The sequence below is a fragment of the Zootoca vivipara genome, chromosome 12, assembly GCF_963506605.1.
Source record: "Zootoca vivipara chromosome 12, rZooViv1.1, whole genome shotgun sequence".
Taxonomy (NCBI): domain Eukaryota; kingdom Metazoa; phylum Chordata; class Lepidosauria; order Squamata; family Lacertidae; genus Zootoca; species Zootoca vivipara.
The window spans coordinates 27,978,775-28,001,833 of record NC_083287.1 but is presented as its reverse complement, the minus strand read 5'-3'; the positions used below and the strand labels follow the sequence as shown (position 1 = coordinate 28,001,833).

At 41.8% G+C, this 23,059-nt stretch overlaps 1 protein-coding gene across 2 annotated transcripts in view; it reads right to left on the bottom strand.

Annotated features, from left to right (window-relative positions):
• Positions 1-23,059, bottom strand: part of ETV1 (ETS variant transcription factor 1) — a 98,754-nt gene that overhangs the window by 25,901 nt on the left and 49,794 nt on the right. For both annotated transcript variants that reach the window (XM_035130129.2, XM_035130131.2), the window contains 2 exons: positions 19,895-20,083; positions 14,074-14,321 (listed from right to left, as the gene is read on the bottom strand). In XM_035130129.2, coding sequence (XP_034986020.1) covers positions 14,074-14,321; positions 19,895-20,083 — 437 coding nt within the window. The remainder of the gene's footprint in view (positions 1-14,073; positions 14,322-19,894; positions 20,084-23,059) is intronic.

Sequence of the window (23,059 nt, the reverse complement as noted above, 5' to 3'; positions counted from 1 at the left end):
AAACTGAAGCGTTCATAAACTGAAGCATGGGTGTATGTAATTGGTTCCGGAAGTCTGTTCATAAACTGAAGCGTTCATAAACTGAAGCAAGCTTTCCCATTGAAAGTAATGGAAAATGAATTAATCCGTTCCAGATGGGTACGCAGCGTTCATAAACCGAAAATTCATAAACCGAGGTGTTCATAAACCGAGGTTCCACTGTACCCCTAAACATTTTTTTAAAGGAAAAAGCACTGCTTAATACGTTTTTGTAATTTTCTTTCAAGATCACATCAATATTATTTTGATCCTCTAAGGTGTGGGGCTCATAGGCCAGTGCCTACTCTGCCTATTTCGTAATCAGGCGCTGGATGTGTGTGAATGAGAAAGAGAACTGTCTACTAATAACTAGGATAATTTGCATTGAGGACTTCCTACCTCGCTTAGCTGAGCAGAGTCCATGCAGACAGGGGTACCAACATTCACCAAGCATTGCTGAATAAAGGTAATATTTAGTTTAAAGTATTCTATTTATGCACACAAGTACTGTCAGTAACATTCCCAATACTTGGGGTAAGGACATCAGGGTTATCCTAAAGGAGGATGTCTCTGAAAAGGAGGATGTCTCTGAAAAATCAAGTTAAAAATTAATTCGGAGTAACAGAAACATCGCATTACGGCAGATGCCAATAAATTCAAAAGCCAGGCTTCATAGAGAGGGAATGTAATCCCTACCTCTCATCTGGCAAACAACCTCCAAGTTGTAATCTAATTTGGCTAAAGCAATTCCAAAAGAAACCAAAACACATGCAAAATAAAATCCACAGTTTTCCTCCCTGAAATACACCAGATTGCTTTCTATAGAGAACTGCTGATTTACTCTGGCATCATCACGACATCCGGTTTTCAGAAAACACATTAGGCAACAGCAGCCTCCTTCAACAAAAGGCTACTTGTTATTGACAGCAGAACCAAAACTCTATATTTATTTCAGTCATACGGGATCACTTTCAAACTATGTGTATGTTAAGTTGCTATTTACAAGAAAGAAAGAAAACACACACACACACACACACACACACACACACAGAGAGAGAGAGAGAGAGAGAGAGAGAGAGAGAGAGAGAGAGAGAGACCCCTCTCTCTTTTGTGAGCCTTGGCTGCAAGAACACACATCTGCATGGCTCCTCCTCCATCCCATTCTCAGTCTATAAAATTTAAGCTCTACAAACACTGCCTGGCTGAAGTGACATATTTGAATGGAATTCAGACCAACCAATTCCTGTTTATGTTTCTGATTGGATTATGTAGCCTTCTCATTCACCATACATTAAGAACGCACCAAGGCCATAAATGGTGTCAAGTTACAAGAAGAGGAGGCCAGCAAGCATTAATCATTACTTTAAGTCAACGGGCAAGAGAAGCAGCTGATGGAACACTACACCCTTCAGCTCTCTATAAATGGACATTCCAATGTGTGCACTCCTCCCGCCGCCTCCTCCCTCTCCCTTTTCCCCCCTTCAGCATCCATTTTATGAATGAAACTCCAGGCTGCACAGAGTCCATTCATATAAAAGCTTTGCTTACTAGGCTCGGCCTCTAGGGATCAGTCAGTCTTGGAAAGGCCGATGTGATTGGTTTAAGAAAAGCTCCAGCCTTCCATTACTGATTTAAAATGCAGCCCGTGTCCATTTGACCTGCGTTAATGCATAGAGAGTAAATCCAGACTGTATTCTCAATTCTCAAATCAAATCATTAGCCAGTGCCACTTACTGTAACCGTAGATTCAGAGGATATTTTATCCGTTTCTTTGAAAAGGGAGGGAGGGGCGAGACAAATCTTTATAGATATTGCCTGTTTGAATTGATGCAGCACTCACTGCAAGAGAGCTATGGATTTTATGGGGTTATACCTCTAAATAAGAAAATAATAATCTTGGCAATGTTAACTTTTTAAACTTTGTGTACATGTGGAAAATTGTCATGGGGGAAGTGAAGGAAGAATACTATCTAGGGTAGGCAATTTTGAATGGGAACAAACAGTTTCAAAATGCACAATGCTCTATCCATAATATGCACCATTTTTATGTTTGTTGCGACAGCCATGATGAAAACTGTCTGTTTATGCCATTTTCTTCTTACAGCGGTCAGAGTGAACCTCTATCAAAATGCTTGGTGTGAGAGGAGTGCCGATGGCCAACAGGCAAGATCACCCAGCCGACAGACTAATAATTGAAATTGCTAGATTCTATATTCACATGATTTCCTTAGTGATGTACTGAGACCACGTGATATTGGCCTTCAAAGCATGTGGCAAGCCTTTCTAGATGGGCGCAAGTAGTTCCTATGCGAGCCACAAGTTCCTTGGTGTGAGCTGTTTCCCAACTCCAATTTGTGTTGATTTGCAAAAGTGCCGGCGTTTAACTATAAAGCCCTAAGTGACTTGGGACCCTAATACCTGATAGATCATCGCCCCCTATCCTGCCCATTCCAATGAAGTTCAGATGAAAGGTTTCTCCACATTCCATTATCGAGCGAAGTGTGTTATGCAGAATACCCTCCCCTTACTGGCCTGATCTGGCCACAGTGATGCATGCGACGGTCACCTCCAGGCTTGATTATTGTAACTCGCTCTATGCGGGGCTGCCCTTGAAGCTAACCCAGAAACTCCAGCGGGTGCAGAATACCGCGGCAAGGCTCCTTACGGGGTCCCGGCCGCGGGATCACATTCATCCAGTGCTTTGCCAGCTGCACTGGCTCCCGGTGGAGTACAGGATCAGGTTTAAGGTGCTGGTTTTGACCTTTAAAGCCCTATGCGGCTTGGGACCCTTGTACCTACGGGACCGCCTCTCCTGGTATGCCCCGCGGAGGACCTTAAGGTCCACAAACAACAATATTCTGGAGATCCCGAGCCATAAGGTGGCTAGATTGGCCTCTACTAGGGCCAGGGCCTTTTCAGTATTGGCCCCAACTTGGTGGAACACTCTTTCACAGGAGACCAGGGCCCTGCGGGATTTGTCATCTTTCCGCAGGGCCTGCAAGACAGAGCTGTTCCGCCTGGCCTTTGGGCTGGACTTAGTCTGACCCCTGTGTTTTTCCTCCCTCATGGTTTGGATTTATGGACTACTTAAAATGAGGCTGCATTTTAAATTTTAATATTGTATTTTAATCTGTATTTTAATTAATTGCTTTTTATGTTTTATTGTAATTTTATTGGTGTTAGCCTCCCTGAGCCCGGTTTTGACTGGGGAGGGCGGCGTATAAATAAATAAATAAATAAATATTATTATTATTATTATTATTATTATTATTATTATTAGTGTTGATGGTGACACCACATTATTCTGGCACCAAGTTAAGACCCATCTGTTTTCACAGGCACTTTTAGTAGTTTAGCTGATTGGTATTGGATTAATCCTGCTCTATGGTTTTAGCTTCCCCACTGGGTGGGAGGTATTTTATTGTTTTAGCATTGGGTATGAATGTGATATTAGGAACTGTGCATATATAATTTATTTATGTACTATTAATATCAGGCAGATGCTGTTGTAATGTTTTTGATGCCTGCTATAAACTTTGCTTGAGATAGCCTACCCACAGAGTTTTACTATGTACATTTGGTTTTTGTAAACTCTTTTTATTTATATTTTGATAATTCTATTGTGTCTTTTGTTTTTAAAGTCTGCTTTTTTCTATCTTTAATTAATAGTTTACACCATTTAAACGGCTTTGATTTTTTTTTCCTGATTAAGCAATACATAAAGCTTGCTATAAATAAATAAATATGTTTTTTGTGTCTTGCATTCTCCCCTAGTATCTGTACAGATGAACGGCGGGGTTGCAAATATGTTAACAACACTACAGCTGCATGGGCTGAAAGCCAACAGGATGTCTGTCCCTGTCTCCATTACAAACACCTGTGGGCCTGCTCCCTCTCCCTCCCTCCCTCCATTCTTCTTTTTTCTTTACCGATGAGAAATAAGAAAGTAGTAACAGCCAGCCAATCTATCATTTCTTTCATTCATTCATACTATGAGGCAACAGCCTGACGTATAAATTCTTAAAACGGAACAAAACTTATCCCCATGCTAGGGCCTAATTGAGCAGTCCTTGTGTGGTTGTGTTATTGCAGCAAAAGAATTAGCAATGAGAGGAGATTAAGTCTTTTCAGTGCAAGGCAAGCCAGAGTTCAGTGGCTTTATCTGTTTGTACAGCACAGGATTGTGGTTCAAGAGACGTTTCCCTGCCAGATCAGGCTGTCCTAGTGACTCATAAGGGCAAAGTTAACAAGTCTGTGTTGCACACGCAACCACCACAAGGGTTTACTGTCCGGGTTTTTTTAAAGGAACATTTGCTGATCACAAAAATAAACTTTCCAAACAGCTTGATTCAATACATTCAGCTTTATAGAGGCTGTGGAACAATTAACAAGTGCGGCAGCCTACTGCAATATAGCTATGCTATTTGAAGGGGCTCAAAAACGAAAGCTATCAGGGCCATCAATATAAACTTGTTTCCAAGGATGTATCAAGGACAATCGCTGCCATTACTATACAGTATACGTATGGCAAGCGGTTACCATTTTTTGTCTGGGAGAAACAACTATACACAACAATCTTGAATGTTGTGAAGCAAAATGCACTGAATATTTGACCCTTCAACTCTTTGTATTGGATAAAACAGGACAATAAATTGTAGCTGCCACCTGCCGTATAAACTAACAGAAAAGTTGTTTCCACATTATAAGGAATTTAGAAATTCATCGGAAACTACTTCTTCTGTATTGATGGGAACTTCAAAACTAGCGTGAACTTAAAACCAAAACAAAACCCTAGAAAACTCCAGACAAGAAATACTAAGGACTATATATATATAGGCAGTAGTAGAGCAGAGGATAGTTACATGAATTTGTACAGTACTTGTCCCTAATGTTAACCTACTAAGCAAATGGAAAATAATTGTGTTATGTTAAGGTATATCTCATCATTAAAAGCACTAACATATGTATTTTACTCAGAAGTCCCTACTATGTTCAATGAATTTTACTTCCTAAAAAGTGTACATCACAGTCTAAGGGTTCTTTTACAGAGTGGAATGGAATATCAAAGATAAAAAGGTGTTTATAAAAGATTTGAAACATAAGAAACGGGGCAGGGGTGGGGGAGATAGGCAATCTAAAGGCATAAATATTAGAAGGTCAGCTCTTCAAATCTTCAAATTAAGAAGAATATTTCACCTTGGCCTCATTTGCTCTTGCTACAGAGACATCCAGCTGGTAAGATACAGAAACTGTTCACTTAAAATATTACACTGAAGAAACAACCTGGGACACAACCAGCCAAATCACCATAAAAGTTTTTCAAAGTTTTGTTGTTGAAGTCTTTTAACCAGTCTGGTTAAGCGAGGCAAATTCAGGGGGGAGGCTGCATTCAACATTTTGCTGTACAAAAGCAGTGGATGAAACCAGACACAAAATTCCTGGGGCATCAAACTTGGCCATAAAGGGTGGGAAGAAAGTGCTCCTCACGGCACTCTACCCAACAGCCCTCCCGCTGTTTAAGCAGCCTTGAGTTTCAGATATGCACAATGCCAGTACAGACTTTGTGTATCCCAGGCAGGGGCTGTAGCTCAGTAGCAGAGGATATGCTTTGCACAGAGAAGTTCAATCCCAGGCACCTCCAGGTTTCAGGGTTTTTTTTTAATAGTACAGTGGTACCTCTACTTACAAATAACTCTACTTACGAATTTTTCTACTTACAAATGGAGCTCCGTCCGCCATCTTGGATGCGGTTTAGATAGGATTTTTTCTACTTACGAATTTTTAGATAGGGTTCTCCCAATGCATTCCTATGGGATTCGACTTACAAATTTTTTCAACTTACAAATGTGTGTTCGGAACGCATTAAATTCGTAAGTAGAGGTACCACTGTACCAAGTAGCAAGGGTTAGGATGTGATGGACCTATTCCTCAGACTCTGGATAACCTCTACTGGTCAGAGTAGATAATACTGGATGAGATGGACAAGTCATCCAGCCTCCCAACCCAGTTTATTTGTCGACCTTCCTAATGGCAATGGCTCAGGTCCACCTGGTCCTCAGAACTTGCCTGACCCCCTCAGCAAGCAACAACCTTCATTGCTCCACATACTCCACTTGCTTGCACACTCACTTTTGACAATGGCCTTCCCCATCACTGGCCCGCCACCCCCCCCCAAGGCTACCCACAAAAGAATGTGGCCCTCAGGATGGAAAACACCACTCTACAGCAGATATCTTTCATGTTGCCTACTAAATGTTCTTTCCCCTTTGAGTTGCCTTTGATCTTCTGCAGCTAAAACATATGATTGTCCCTGAGTTATGGTCCTTGCACCGAACCTACAGTTTCTAGAGATAGTGTATCGATTTGTGTGTTTGTTTGTTTTTAAATGCTTCATTGAGATTAAAAAGAAGTAACAAACATAAAGGCTAAAAAGAAGAAAAGGAAAAGGAAATGATACAATTTGTTACATCATATCACTGTACATTCTTCTGGAGTTTCTAACAACTTCCCGTTACCTCATTGTGTATTTAGCACTTAATCCAGGCATCCCCAAACTGCGGCCCTCCAGATGTTTTGGCATACAACTTACATGATCCATAGCTAACAGGACCAGTAGTCGGGGAAAATGGGAATTGTAGTCCAAAACATCTGGAGGGCCGAAGTTTGGGGGTGCCTGACTTAATCTATCTAGCGCACTGTTAACTTCCATTTTCTTTTTGTTAATTTTCATCAATGTTACTGTGTCCCATGGTTGTTCATCCTACCACAGAAGTCATTCAAATCCTGCCACTGACATCATATTATGGCAGTATTTAATAATATATTTTATACATGTCCCATTTCCTAATAAATGCTTGGTCAGTATTACCTCTCAGTTTGTCTGTCATTTTTGCCAACTCAGAGTACTCTAACAACTTAGTTTGCCACTCCAGCTTTGTTAGGATTTTCTCTTCTCTCCAATTTGTGGCAATTAATATTATTGCGGCAAGATAGTGTATTGATTTAATGATGTCACTCTCCCTGCCCTCGCCACTACTGGCACTCTTCTCGCCCCATTTTTTAAATATTTTCATTCTGACTCCTATATATAGTAAACAGCATAAACACCAGATTTTTACTCATCTTTGCAATGACCAAAAGAAGAAAAAAAAAGAATTTGTATGCTATGGTAATCTTGCATTGTATGGTGATAATACCATGGAGTTTGAATCCTGTCATTTGTCTATGAAAGAGTTTTGTTGCTCTGGTTATCCTTCCTTCAACTCCCATGCCAATTCCCTACTGCACACTAAGTTTACAAGTGACAGACTGCTGTCATGCTTGTGCCTTGTTTTCTCTGAATATTTCAAACAGAAGAAAATAAACAGCATTCCCAAACTACGAAGAGAGAATATTTTGACAGAGGAATTTCTGTTCCAGACATAGAGCTTTCCCTGTAGTTCAGTTTCGGCAAGGCACTGCCATTGTAGGCTACATTTTCTTTATGAAACTCAACAGTTTAGCAACAGGCTGCATAAGCTTAGGCTTGGTCAACTGATCTGTTGAATATTGTCAAAGGACAGTCAAGTATTTTTAAAGAATCAATGTTATGAGGCAACAAAGTTAATAAATGTAAAGGCTGACTGAAAAGCTGGTGGTAACTGCAGGGGGAGTTATACTTTGTGTCACAATTATGATCCAGGTGAAGTAATGGATTCAGAACTGTTCAAGGCTGTGGAACGTATTCACCATTACAAGCTGAACCCATTAAATATGAGGCACCCTCTACTACTCTCTCAGTCTTCCCCACACTCTCAAATAAAGTAAAAGTGAAAGACTTGTTTATTTCACTATGGTTTAGCCTCAACAAGCTCACCCACATTCAGCCTCCCAACATAACACTGAGATATTAGATTACATCTGATATTACAGATATGATGTCAACGGAGGAAACACAAAATGTCTGCATACAGAGCATAATGTGGGGTATAAAATACATACATACATACATACCCTGCCCATCCGGCTGGGTTTCCCCAGCCACTCTGGGAGGCTTCCCAACAGATTAAAAACAGAATAAAACATCAAACATTAAAAACTTCCCTAAACAGGGCTACCTTCAGATGTCTCCTAAAAGTCAGATAGTTGTTTATTTCCTTGACATCTGATGGCAGGGCATTCCACAGGGCAGGCGCCACCACCGAGAAGGCCTTCTACCTGGTTCACAGTGGGGAAACTGCCAGAAGGCCCTCGGAGCTGGACCTCAGTGTCCGGGCAGAATGATGGGGGTGGGGACGCTCCATCAGGTATACTGGGCTGAGGCCATTTAGGGCTTTAAAGGTCAGCAGCAACACTTTGAATTCTGCTCAGAAACGTACTGCGAGACAATGTGGGTCTTTTAGGACTGGTACATGCATGTGTGTACAGTAGGGCTGGGCGATGTATTGCCCAAAACCGGATTGAAGTCCACATTGTGATATCGGTTTCAGTTTTTGACCTGGCAATATATTGTGAATCATTGGTGTGTGTGTGCGTGTGTGTGTGCGATGCAAAAATCACAATGTGGGAAAAACATGAAGACAGCCAATGTCTCTACAAAGTTTCATCCTTATTTCATCGTGATATATCAATATGTTGTGATGTTTAGCTGGTGATATATCGCGATGTTGAAAACCAGATATTGTTCGCAGCACCATCCACTTGACATATTAAACCAGGACTGCAAAAAAAAAAACCAAAAAAACCTACGCAAGTGTCTCGCAACTTTTGCTATCACTGCTAGTTTGTAATATGCAAAACCACTTTAAAGCAGAAGATACTTAATAGTCCACTTTGTCAATAAGAAAAATGATAAATTGGCAGGAAGTGGGTTGAATGAAAATGAGCTGTACGTACAGCTGTATGGCATCACCACACCAGATGGTACGCTGTGCAATTTATAGGATTGCACCCATATTCCGAGGTTGATGGGAAGCAAGTATAAACCCTGCAGAGCCCTATAGATAAGTGAGGGGTTGGATAAGCCGTTGCTCAACACCAAACTTTGGGATGCCTCCCCTCAGAAAAATGAACAGATCAGCTTGAGGTAAGTCCCAGGGAAATCTGCACTTCAACTTATTATCAAGCCTAATCATAACAATAGGGTACAATTTATCCTAATGTTGTCTAAGCACAGATAATCTAAGCCACAAGAGCAGTCCTGGTGCTATATTCAGGCTAAAAGAGCTTTAAAAAAAAAAAAAGCTGGCAGGTATCCAGGCACACTTGAAACAATTCCCCAGAATGAAAAATTGGGGCTAGGGTGATAGTTAACTGGGGTACTCATGGTTGTTAAAAACAACAAATCATGATAGAAGCAAATTCCCATTTTAAATCGACTAACTTCATTTGGCTATTCGAGTATACAAGCTATTGAATTACCTAGAATACTTTACTGTGCAGAATTCTGCGTAACTGAAAAGCTTGTGTATTCTTCCTCCAATAGAAATTAGTCAAATCAAAGGCGCTGCCTTATTTTATGTTACTTGATTTCCCCCTCAGCCCGGCTCCTAGGATGGGTGGAAAAATAAAACAGCTTCTATTCTGTTGACATTTCTCTTTTTTCCATGTTCCATTATCTCAACATTCTGCAATAGAAATTGCATACCTGCAATTACAATTACAACTAATTGATCTGCCATTTCCGATGTCATAATTAATGTCATGTTTTAATAGAGTTATAATCATTCCATAATAATGGTTTTCATTCACCAGATTTCCAAAATGGGGAAGAATACAGTGCTCAAAAGCAATCAGCAGTTATGAGGCTCTTTCAAAATATCCCAGAAGGAACATCTTAGTATAATAATCTTGCAAAACAGATTTTTGATTTTTTTTTTTATCTGGACAGCAAAGTAATATTATGCAAGCTCTTTCTCAGAGCGACTTATACCCAAACATCCATAAGCATAATAAAATCAATGATTCAATGGCAAGTGCATTATGTCTCCAAAAGGGTTATTTAATGTACCCTTAGAGCAAGGAAAGGGAAAACGATGGTTTCTGGAGAACAGATGGCAACACGACAAAATATCATCAGACCCTAGTTGTTGACTGCAATTTATGTTGTGTACAGATGTGTCAACTTAAATGTGGGGTTTTTTTTTAGTCAATAAGAAGTACTCTGAGGCCACAAATCAATTTTTAATGGCCACTAGTTACACTGTTGGTTCATTTTTAGAACCAATTCTTCTGCTGCAAGAGGAAAGAGACCAACTCCTGAAGTTTATAGTGATGGGCAGAAAGGAATCAGAAACAAACATATTGGAATAAAGGGGGGGGGAGTGCGCTCCGTACTGAGTACTAAAAATAAAAGTGCATTGAGGAGTCAGAATAATGCCCCACCAGAGCCAGCCACCACATTCCTCATTGTGTGTCCAAACTATCCATTACCTAGAATGGGAGAACAGCACAGTCAACGTTTCAGGCAACCAAAGAATATACAGTGGACGCTCGGGTTGCGAACATGATCTGTGTGGGAGGCATGTTTGCAACCTGCAGAGTTCGCAACCTAGGTCATGATTCGGTGCTTCTGCGCATGTGCACGCCAAAACCGGAAGTAACCTGTTTCGGTACTTCCGGGTTCGGCGCAGAGCGCAACCTGAAGCAGCTGTAACCCAAGGTATGACTGTACTCTAATTCAACACTCTATGCAAATTCCGAGTCACACCATAGGTGGGTGAGAAATAGTAACCTGTGTGTTCGGGTTTCCCTCCTCCCTTTTCTTTTCATGTCATGTGTTTATATTATAAGCCTGAGAGTAGGGATAGTCTTTATCACTGGCATTTCTAAGCCACTCCAAGAGCTTTTTTTCTGGCTGAAGAATGGGATAACAGTGCTTTAAATAAATAAATGAGAGTGATGGGGGGACTAGATTAATGGCTGGTACAATGTGATCTGCACATGCCTTGGAGAGGAGGTTTTATTGGGCCCAGTTTTGAACTGTAAGTGCACAAGTGGATGGAGGGGTTGCCCAATGCATTTTTTGTCAAGTTGCAATGGTGACGACTTTGGGAAGAACGTTGTGCGGAAGGCATCTAATAGACACAGGCACATAGTGTATGTGTGGTGGAGCACTTGGAGCAGGCATGGCCAAACTTGTCCCTCCAGCTGTTTTGGGGACTACAACTCCCATCATCCCTAGCTAACAGGACCAGTGGTCAGGGATGGTGGGAATTGTAGTCCCAAAACAGCTGGAGGGCCAAGTTTGTCCATGCCTGTCTTAGAGTGTTGGGCTAGCACTGGGAAGACCCACTTCCAAATTCCCACTCAGCTATGAAGCTCACTGGGTAACCATGGGCCCATCACACTCTCTCAGCCTAACCTACTTCATAGGGCTGATGCAAGGAGAAAATAGGGGACGGAGAACCTTGTACACCACCCTGACTTTCTTGAAGGAAGGGCGAGATTAAGAATACATATTTCCATCTTCATAAAGCGATAATCAAGGACTTTAGTTTTCGAATATAAAGGAGATGGCAGGGGAAAGAAGCATTTAAGACATTAAACCCCTGTTCAGCAAGGCTATTTCTGACTATCAGGGATATTTCAGGCTCCTCCAACCAAGCTGTATATTGAGCATTCACCTTCAAATAGCACAGAGGTTAGAATTGGTCATTCGTTCCAATTTGTTTGTGGGGAAGTTATATGACAACGATCATTCCCCACGAAATCATCCTCATATGCTTGTGTGGTAGCTATGCATCGTTCAGCCCACACGTTTCTCTGTTACTTTCCTAACTGCAAAGAGTCCAGGCAGGGTGGTGGATTTGTTGTATCACAGTAACAGAGTGTTTTAGTTAACTTTACTTGGGCAAATCTAACATTTCCAGGATATGCTTCAACACCTCCTGCAAAATACTGACAGTATGGAGGTGGCCTCCCTATTTGTCCAAAACTGTACAGTGGTACCTCTGGTTATGAATGCTTCTGGTTACGAACACTTCAGGTTACGAGCTCCGCTAACTCAGAAGTAGTTGCTCCAGGTTGCAAACTTTGCCCCAGAATGCGAACGGAAATTGTGCGCCACAGGCACGTGCGCAGTAGGAAGCCCCATTAGCAAAAGCGCACCTCAGGATAAGAACGGTTTCAGCTTAAGAACGGACCTCCGGAACAAATTAAGTTTGTAACCAGAGGTACCGCCGTACTTGTAGGGGGAGAAGGGAAAGTTTTCCCGACCAGCAATGGAAAACAGAAGTTTGCAGACTACTGCACCAGATGATAATCTTTGTGAAAGGTAAGGGGGTTAGGGGGGAGAAATCATTTGATGGATAAATGAGAAAGAATGAGTAGGAACTCCCATGGAAACAAAGGGTGGGGGGAAATTGCACAAACTACTTGCCTAAACATAAAAAAGCACATTGACAATAGAGCCTTGTTGCCCTTGAAATTTAGTAGGCTGAATAAGTGCACTTGTAAAGATCATAACATGGTGACTAGGACTGTAGGCCCTTTTATTTCTGTGTCTGGAGCAACATCTGCTATGCTCTGCTAAAAGGAAACAGTTTCAAGGCTTTGAGCAACTCTTAAATCGTGGACAAATCTTTCCAGATTTAATCCTACTGTAAGGTGTGGAGGGGGTGGGGGTGGAATCAATTCTAAGAGGAAAGTGCTCAAGCTTTATCGATTGGAACCTTAACTAGCCCCTCCTGAGCAACTTAATAGGTGGCCGATAGCATCAGCCTTTTGCTAAGCAAAGGACAAGGGTTCTCTGAACAGCAGGCTCTGATGCTGTGGACCTTGCTTCCCAGACATGGAAAATTATCTTATAACCATACAAGGCAATAACATACCATGGGAACTTTAACCTGAAATAGGCTGCCTACTCCTTGCACCAAAAAAAGCGAGTGCATTCATGATGTGTCTCCCGAAGAGGCAAAATGTATTGTACAGTCATACGTTGGTTTAAGTACGCTTCGGTTTGAGAACTTTCAGTTTAAGTACTCCGCAGACCCGTCTGGAACAGATTAATCCACTTTCCATTACTTTCAATGGGAAAGCTCACTTCAGGTTAAGTATGCTTCAGGTTAAGTACGGACTTCTAGAACCAATTACACTCATACTTCGGGTTAAGTACACTTCAGGTTGAGTACTCCGCGGACCCATCTGGAACAGATTAATCCACTTTCCATTATTTTCAATGGGAAAGTTTGTTTCAGGTTAAGTACGCTTCAGGTTAAGTACAGACTTCCGGAACCAATTGTGTACTTAAACCGAGGTACCACTGTACTCATAATTACTTTAAAAGAAAATACCAGTATCAGGTGAAAGCCAGGATATAAGTCACAATCCAAACGCAATTCATCTGAATTGAATATTCAATATCAAAATCTCTGGAGAATTCTTAAGAGATCAATAGAAGTGGTGTTTATGGAGAGATACAATGATATCTGAGGAGGGGGGTGGGGGTCTGAGGAGGGGGTGGGGAGCATGTGGTTCTCCAGATGTTGCTGGAGGACGACTTATTTTCATCACTGGTGACTACTGACCATGCTGGTTGGAGCTGATGGGAGATGGAGAGCCATAGACACCCAATTCCTGTTTTGATTGGCCTACTGAATTCCCAGTGCACTCAAGATGAAGAATCAATTCTTTGATATGGCTGCGTGAATGTAAAGGTTTAAATTCTGTTCCTAAAATATTGAAGGAGAAGCTCAGGCATCACTACATAGACAGATGTATAACTGTATTACGAGCTACAGCATCAAGTTCAACAACCAGTTCTCTTCCTCAACAGCTGAAATGATTTCTTTCCTTTGCAATTTAACAGGAAAGTATTCAAGAGAGAGAGAGAGAAAGTATGGCAAGGCAATTTGAACGCAGCTTTATCTGTTCTGATGAGATAGGGCTGCTAGTCTGGTGTCTAGTCCAATAAAGCCTTTTCTACCACAATAATCTCAACATGGAAACTCAAAGGAGTACAGTGTTCTCATTTATCAGGAAAGTTATGCTCTCCTATGAGACTTACCGAGGAGGCAAATCGTTGAATAAAGAAAAGCCTACCAAACAAAAGAGGAAAGAGAATAACCTTCTACCTACCTGAATCATACGCAAAATCTCTAGGTTCTTGTTTAATCATCAGAGGAGGGGGGAAGTTTTGATTGACTGAATTGCCAACCATGGCATTGTGTTCATACACTGGATCATGGTACTCCTGCTTAAACCCTTGAGGTGGGAAAGGGATGTTTGGCTCAGACATCTGCCGTTGGTACATCGGGCGTCCTTCCCTTGGCATGGTAGGCAAAGGAGGGAATGAATTGCAAGGTTCTGAGAGCTGACGGCGAAATCTAGGATATAAACACAGAGAGAGTTCAGTTCGCAATACAGAGCGATGTTACTACTATTAGTCCAGGAGTGGGGGAAAGGTGGGAGGGGGAGTCAGCATGAAAAATTTGAGAAATGGGGAAATCTCTCACAACAGGTGCGGTGCTAGGAAAACAATTTGTGGAGGCATGCTTTCTGGGAAGGAAATCCTTCTACAAGGTAAACATGGCTTATATAATTTTTTTGCCGAGTAATGCCTTGACTGACCTGTCTATGAGACAGCGCAAGAGGCATCTATCTGCAAGAATTAGATAAGGAGAGTTGCCCCAGAGAAGGGTTTCATAATAAAGTTGTTTTCCTAGCACCACCAATGGAGAGCTCTCTTCTATCACTCATAAGTGATAGAAATTAGGTGGGTGTTTTGTTGTTGTTGTTGTTGTTGTTGTTTTAAAAAACCAACTATTAGAAACTACAATATTGAATATTTTTGGTCACTTGAGATATGAGGGGAAAAATCAAACACACATATCATTCAAGTTTTTACTTTCTCCACTTCCACTTCCAAATGCTCAGAAGATAATTGTTTAAACACTGGTTTCTGCTAAAGTGATATTCCCATCTCTAACATATTATAATGTACTTTGTAAATTCCCGCTTCTGCACATGTTCCTGCTCTAGCAAAAAAAAAAAAGGAAAACACCCAGTTATGTAGTTTTGTTGGAGCAGAGATATGGTCAGACCACACCTGGAGTACCGTGTCCAGTTCGGGGTGCCACAAATTACGAAGGACACTGACAAGCTAGAACGTGTGCAGAGGAGAATGGCAGAGATGATCAAGGGTCTGGAAACAAAGCCTTATGAGGAATGGTTTTGAGAGCTGGGTACAATTAGCCTGGTAAAGAGGAGACTAATAGGCAACTATCTAAAGGGCTGTCACACGGAAGTTGGAGCAAGCTTGTCTTCTCCTGCTCCAGAGGGTAGGACCCAAAACAATGGATTCAACTTAAAAGAAAGGAGATTCCAACTAAACATCAAGAAGAACTTCCTGACGGTAAGAGCTGTTTGACAGTGGAATGGACTCTCTCGGAAGGCGGTAGGCTCTCTTTCTTTGGAGGTTTTTAAGTAGAGGTTGGATGACCATCTGCAATATATGATCTAGCTGAGATTCCTGCATTGCAGGGGGTTGGGACTAGATGACGCTCAGCCACTTTGTTGTCCACCTTGATAGGCCAGGGAGTCTCTAATAAACCATATTTTCCTTGATGTTAAACAGCAAACTATGAGTTGGTTCAGAAAACATGCTCAACAATAGTGGGGATAAGAAGCAGCGTCCTCAAGGCTCACCCATCCCTCCCACCCCAACCTACTGCAGCTTGGCCATAAGGAGATTGGCAGTTTTTGCTTGAATTTAGTCAACTAATTCTATTGTATTTTAGTGTAATGTCAAAACCCCTAACTATGGTTAATATTAACTATGGTTTATTGAAGCAAACTATTGTTTGTACAAACTACAGTTTACTGCACGTGGATAAGTTTTGGTAAACTATGGAACCAGGAATTGAGGGAGAGAATTGACGCATATAAGTAAAGGCGAAAGTGGTAAGTCCTAGAAGACAAAGGTGATGATTCACTAGACCAGTGGTTTTCAACCAGTGTGTCGTGGCACCCTGGGGCGCCTTGAATGATGGCCAGGGGTGCTGTGGGAAACACTGGCCTCTGTCCCTCTTTCCTTCCCTCCTCTAATGCCCTCTCGCATCTCTGCCTCCCAAAGGCTTGCACAACTGCTTGTTGCAACTGCCTTGGCTACAAGCTCCCCAGGTGAATTGTTCCTCTGGGGCTGGCCAGGGGGTGCTTCCCAGGCCCCTGCGGGGCAGTGTGAGGAGGCGCCTCTCTTTGGGGCAGGTGGAACAGCTCAGAGATCAGGGGCGGTAGCTGCAGCTGTCCAGAGGACTCCCAAAGAGAGAGAAAAGAGAGAGGAGGCTGAGGGAACCCTCCACAAGGGAGGGCTAAGGGGCCGACAGAGGACGAGATGGTTGGACAGTGTTCTCGAAGCTACGAACATGAGTTTGACCAAACTGCGGGAGGCAGTGGAAGACAGGAGTGCCTGGCGTGCTCTGGTCCATGGGGTCACGAAGAGTCGGACACGACTAAACGAATAAACAACAACAAGGGGCTGTCATAAGTGGGCTTCTGTGCCCCAGGGGGTGCCGCAGAAAGAATGTAGTTGGTCAAAGGAGCCGTGGACCCAAAAAGGTTGAAAACCTCTGCACTAGACACTCCATGGAACCCGCTGAATGTTTTATTGTTTCAGCAAGCCTGAAACACAGTCCCAATGGCAAAGCCATAGTTTGACCCTTACATGTCAACCACAAATTGACATGTGTTGCATGTCAGCTCTCTTATTATTTTAACTCCAGAGATTCAAAGCAATTAATTAAAGTTATTTTTAAAAGTGAAACTGGAAATATTAATTTATTTGGGCAATTGTACTGACCCAGACAAGCAGAATTAAATGAAGTTGGAGCAGTTACGGTAGGCAGAGCACCCCCAACACGGATGGGTATTATTATTTATATAACACAGTGCATCTTTCCTTGCGCCATGTTCAAGCTATATCAGCGTTGTCTACAGCAACAACAGGATTGGGCCAAAAGTATGATCAGAAATAAAAACCTGTGCTCGGATTAATTTAAATTTACAGATTCATTCAAAGTAATGCTGAACTCATTCATTCCAAAGAGAGATGAAAAAAGACATGGTGTGGAAGCAGGTCTGTTTCACACCGCTAAAAATATTCTGTGCCATGGTGAAAGGAGTGGTCCCTCTGCTGCCTGCCCACACATTCAGAAAATAAAGTATTAACCTCAAAGCACAAGAAAATAGCTAAGTTGACTGGCACTATGCTCATGTTCTGCCCCCACCCTTTCCCCTTTAGTAAAGAAAAGAAGCAGAAATCATCATTAAAAACTGCCAAGGAGTGAACTTAAAATAAGAAACAGTCTCACTTATGAAGCCTCAAAGGAAGTTAATAATACTTGCACTGGAAGTTTTGTATGGAATCAAGCCATGTGTTTATACAAGTGGCTTCGATTCCTGTTGGTGCTTGTTAGGACCATTTATATTCCACATACTTGTTCCTTTTTATGAACTGTGTTATTGAAGCAGCAGGTATGCTAAGCCAGAGGGTCACTCAACTCTTCTTGGGAGTTTTCTTTCTTCCATACAGCACTGTTTCCCACCCACCCCAAACCTCGCTGCGCCCTGCCACCATACAATTACAGGAGAGCCAGGATGCCAAGGGAGATCATCATCATCATGGATAAAAAAGGAATTTGCCAAGAAGGCTGCTGCAATAACATCATCTATAGAGCAGCATGGCTATGTAATCTTCTGAACAGGTACTTGGAAGTAAGACCCCACTGAGCTCAATGGGTCTACTTCTAAGCAAGCGTACATGAAATTGGGCCGTGCTCTTGAAATGTGTGATTTAACAGAGGCTATTTATAAGGCAAGATCAAGTTCAATGATCAAGTACTGTATTACATAAGCAGGGCACAGGCAACAATATTGAACCCATTGATGACTCCTATAGCCTAAAGCTACAGTTACATGGTGTTGGAATGATCATGCTACCAGGATACATAAGTCAAAACGACACAGGGAACCACCATCAAATTATATGGGCCATCATGGCAAAATTGTGCCACAATGGGAAAAATCCATTAAATATGATGCCATTTGTGGGTCTTTACATTACTTCACAGGGGCTGGGGAAGTAGAGACACATGACATCAGAGCTGGCTCCTTGAGTGTGTTCTGAGCAGGTTAGAACATAACCAAATAAGTAAATGTTTGATCAGACTTGCATAAACAATTACAATCACAATTCATACATAGCCACAGCAAAATCTAAGCAAAATAGATTTAGCTCAGTCAATGAATGCTTTGCCTTAGGAGCTTCAAATACAAAGACTAAGCAGGGTGATTTAGGGACGTAGAGATGAAGCTTCAATTCAGTTTTTTAGCTTTTGTGGTTTTGCTCAGCCTAGAGTTATTTGAACGTAGTTTGTTTTGGCAGCTTAACTTCCTTTTCCTAAGCTGTTGCATTTCAAAAAGCTCAAAGGGGGAAAAACCCACACCCTTTCAATGGATACTATGCAAATTGTTACAACAAGCAGTAATGCCTGTAGTCCTAGGCTATAAAGAATTTAATTCAGAATTATTATTATTTTAAAAAAAAAACTCTAGTAACCTGCTGTATTGAAAAGCCACATCCTCCTGAACTGAATGATATACAACAGTGTTTCCCAAACTTGGGTTTCCAGCTGTTTTTGGACTATAATTCCCATCATCCCTGACCACTGGTCCTGCTAGTTAAGGCTGATGGGAGTTGGTGTCCAACAACAGCTGGAGACCCAAGTTTGGGAAACCCTGATACACAGCATTACCCATCAACCTGGCTCCACAAAAACAAATGAATAGATGTACATATACTCTATGCTTCCATTCCTACTCCCATACAGTGGGTATGATCTACAGAAATATTATGCTACATTTGATCATATTTGCTACAGTGGAATTTCAGAGTTAGTACCAATATGGGCCTAGAGCTGTCAGTTTAAAACATCCTCTACTTCTGAATAACGCCTAACTTTCGCATTTCTTAAAGACGTTCCTGTTTGCCTTTTGCTTGTTGATACCCAGAGACACAAGCAGGTACTAGGGCAAGAATGGAAAACTTGTGGCCCTCCTGTTGTTGTTAACTACTATAACAACCATCATCCATTACCATTGATCATGCTGACTGAGGCTGATAGGACTTGTAGTTCCAAAGAATATGGAGAATCACAAGTTCCCTGTTCCTCTATAAAAGCTTCAAGTATAGAAGACAGCACAATTGTTGAAAGGCAGTCTTCAACCAGGCCTTTGGCCGATTAATATTCTATGGCCTTGGGGAGGGGGGTTGTTGTTTCGTTTTGACTACAGTGATACCTCGGGTTGCGACTGCCTCGGGGAGCGACCACTTCGGTTTCCGACCACCGTGGACCTGGAAGTGTTTACATCCGGGTTCCGTGGTGCTCGGATGCGCAGAAGCGATCTACGCAGTGTGTGTGTGTGCAGAAGTGCTCTATCGGCGCTTCGCACACACGCAGAAGCGTGCCGTGGGAAGCGACCAACTCGGGGAGCGACCGGCTCCCCGGAACCAATTGTGGTCACAAACCAAGGTACCACTGTATTTGTTTTGTGCTTTTATCCCGTATTTCTATCTTGTTAACCTCCCTGAGATCTTTGGATGAAGGGTGGTATATAACATTTAATAAATATGAATAAACAACAAGAATAGTAGAATATACAGCTATAGCCTTACCCTTTACTTTCCCTTATATGATATTACTTTCACATACATCATCTTCCTGGCAATTGGGTAAAATGTAGTAAGACTGCCCAAGGACACTTAGCTTCACCGTTTTCTTTCCAAAACTGCAAACATGGCGAATGGCGACGGCCAAATTTGCGAGGAACAGTGATACCAACAAACTATGCTCACTGAAAACAGCACCTGTTGTGGAAGAAGTAAGGAAAAGCAATCTCTTACCTGTGGTCCATGGGGAAGCTGTTGTCTGGGATGGGCTGGGATGGAGGCAGGTGAGCAGAAAAAACCCGGTCAGGTTTAGGATTCTGAGCTGAGTTTGGGGATGCATGGTGCAGTGGTGAGACTGGAGTGCTGGATGGAGTTGGTGGATTGGAGGGCCTCATTCCCACTTGTGGCTTCTGATCATAGGCACTGCCAGTTAAATAAAGGGTTGCAAATAATTGACACGTTAGCCTCATATACGCAGTGCCATATAGCCAGTACAGAGTCACAAACTCAGTGGCAGAACGCATGGATTTGCATGCGAAAAGGTCCTCAGTTCAATCACCAACATCTCTAGACTGCTGCTGCCAGTCAGTGCAGATAATACTGAACTAGATAGGCCAGTAGTGTGACTTGGTATAAAGCAGCCCTGACTGGCATTGGTCATAGACATGGAAAACCTGAGTTTTACTAACACCTCATCAATGGACAAAACATTCTCTATCCATCATTTCCTGTCTCCATTTGAAAGTTAGGGGAAGAACGGTTGGAGGTGTAATATACCTAACAAGGAAATGTTGACTAGAAATGTCAGCTGCAAAGTATCCCACAGGACCCCAAAAATGAGTTTTTTGCAAGACCCAACAATCAGCTGATTGTCTTAAGAAGCCCATTGTGAACTGGCTGTGCAACAGAAGAGTCTTGTGGAACACTTTGCAACAGACTGTGCAAGACCCAAGGATCACCTGACTGTCCGTTCTTGCAGAGTGCAGCTGAACCAATAAACTGTGGCTTAATCTTGGGGCTACAAACTAGTATACAAAACATTCTGCAATTCAGTGTATGAAACCAGGAACTGATGCACAGATATTCTGGTTCAGATGCAACAAAGAACTATGCTTTAATGAAGCCAGGTAGTCTCTTATTGAAGAATGTGAGCAAAGGGAGAGGTGAGTTAGCAAGCACAATACTCATTCACAGTCTAATGATGACTTTATTAGACCAGGACCGTTATGAATGAACCAGTCTACCCTCAGGCCTACACTTGCATGTATTAAAACATTGTGCAAAAGCACTTTCCTCAATCCATGCCCAGCTTTTTTCAAACCAATAGCTATGTTTTTAGAGGAGGCTCCTCCAGAAGCTTTTCATTCTCTTCGAGAAACGACCAAGGTGTCTTGCAAGCAGAAAGCGCTCTGTGCCCCATCATAAAGCAGAAGAAACCCACTCTAAAAACAGGATGAAACTTTCCAGCAACATGGACCTTTATGCCCAATTAAGCCACAGTCAATGTTTAAGTATGGTTTAACAAGAGCAAGGCTTGGTGTGTCATCTAGGCTTGTGGTTTGTTTCCCCGAGTGGCAAGCCCAAACAAGTCTCTGTTATTGCATATGGTTTGTTTGGTTCAAACAACACATTTTAAGGCTTATGGTTTGTTGCTACCAGCACTACAAGGAGCAAAGTGAAGAATTTTAAGCCACGCGCACCCACAGACTCTTATTTGTGTTTAACTATGGTTTAATGTGATGCGCAAACTAGGTTCCTTTTTAATTTATAAACATGAGAAATCCAAATACCATCCCGAAGACAAGCTCTTGAAAAAGCCCAAATACTGCCAAAAGGAAACCGTCCTACCAACTGGTAGGAATAGTATCCACAATGTAGACACAGGTGGCATTTCAAAATACTAGAGCCAACCTCTGACTACAAAAAGGTCTTCAGTAGGTTACGGAATTAACTCAAGTGGGACAGCATATTTGTATGCCAAATATATGTTTTGTTAACTGAGGTTTTATCTACAACATTTTTTGGGGAAATATAATGAGCAAGAATTGGATCCGTGTTCTTACTGCGGGTTATAAGAGGACTGTCGTCCTTTGGTGGTGCAAAGATTTGCTGACCATTTTGTAGAAAGTCCCTACGGAGAAATAAGTCTGTCTATGCAGTCAACTTATAAATCCTACTTCTGAGATTTTGGAGAAGCAATGCATGGAGAAACTTTGTGCCGGCAAACTAAAGCTTCCAAAAGCGAAAGCTATTAAAGAGCATAATGCTATCAGACCAATTAAAAATTATTCTACAAGCCATTTAAAAAGTCTTGCTCTCCACCCTCCGTTCCCCAAAGGGAAGAAACCTGTTTCTGAAGAGATAATAGTATCTGTAAAGCCAAATGAAATGAAATTTTAGTAATCATCCATGAATGAACACACATATCATCTGCAAAAGTTAACAGAACACCTAATGCATTTTGCCCAGGCTTGTCTTCTACGCAGGAAGGACTCTTTCAACCTAATGCATGTAATGCCTTTTTTAAAAGTACTTACACACACACACACACACACACACACACACACACAAACACACCCTTACCTACCAACCGTGGGGCAATCAAGAACCTTCCTTTGGGAATTCAAATTCTAAGGGAAGGCAAATGCATAGTGGCTATATGTAACAATATTATTACTTTAAAATGAGTTTAGAATCATGGGGTGCCTTTTAGAATCATGGGGTGCCTCCCCTCCGATTAATCATAAACTCCAACTCCCTAGCTTTTTTTTTTAAAAAAAGTTTTTAGTACTTGCAGAATTTGAACTGTGAAGCAAAGTGTGAGCAAAACTAGCTTGCTTCCCACCCTGCTTTTCAGTGTTTTGATTCCCCCAACCACACCAGAAAAAATTCAGCAGGCACCCACATTTAGAAAGTGTTGGGTAAAGATGTAAATATATCCCTCACTCTTCAGGAAATTTCTTCTCATCAGTCTAAAGCAGGCACCCCCAAACTTGGCCCTTCAGATGTTTTGGGACTACAATTCCCATCATCCCTGACCACTGGCCCTGTTAGCTAGGGATCAAGGGAGTTGTAGTCCCAAAACATCTGGGGGGCCGAGTTTGGGGGGTGCCTTGTCTAAAGCTTCGTAATATTGGTTTGTTTGTTTTTATAATTTTCATTTTTGTTTTCCAATACACAAAAAGTGAAAAACAGCAAAAATAAGGAAGAGAATACTTGTATTTTTAGGTGGTTTTGTTTATTTATTTTTCGATGTGGGAAAAATCCTGAGGCAGTAGAGTGGACTGTACCACTTTAAAATGAAAGCAAGAAACAACAACAACCCCCCCCAAAAAAATATATATATTTCAGAGAAAATGGTTCTAACCTAGCCCACTCTCCTGCTATGCTAGTTTTCTG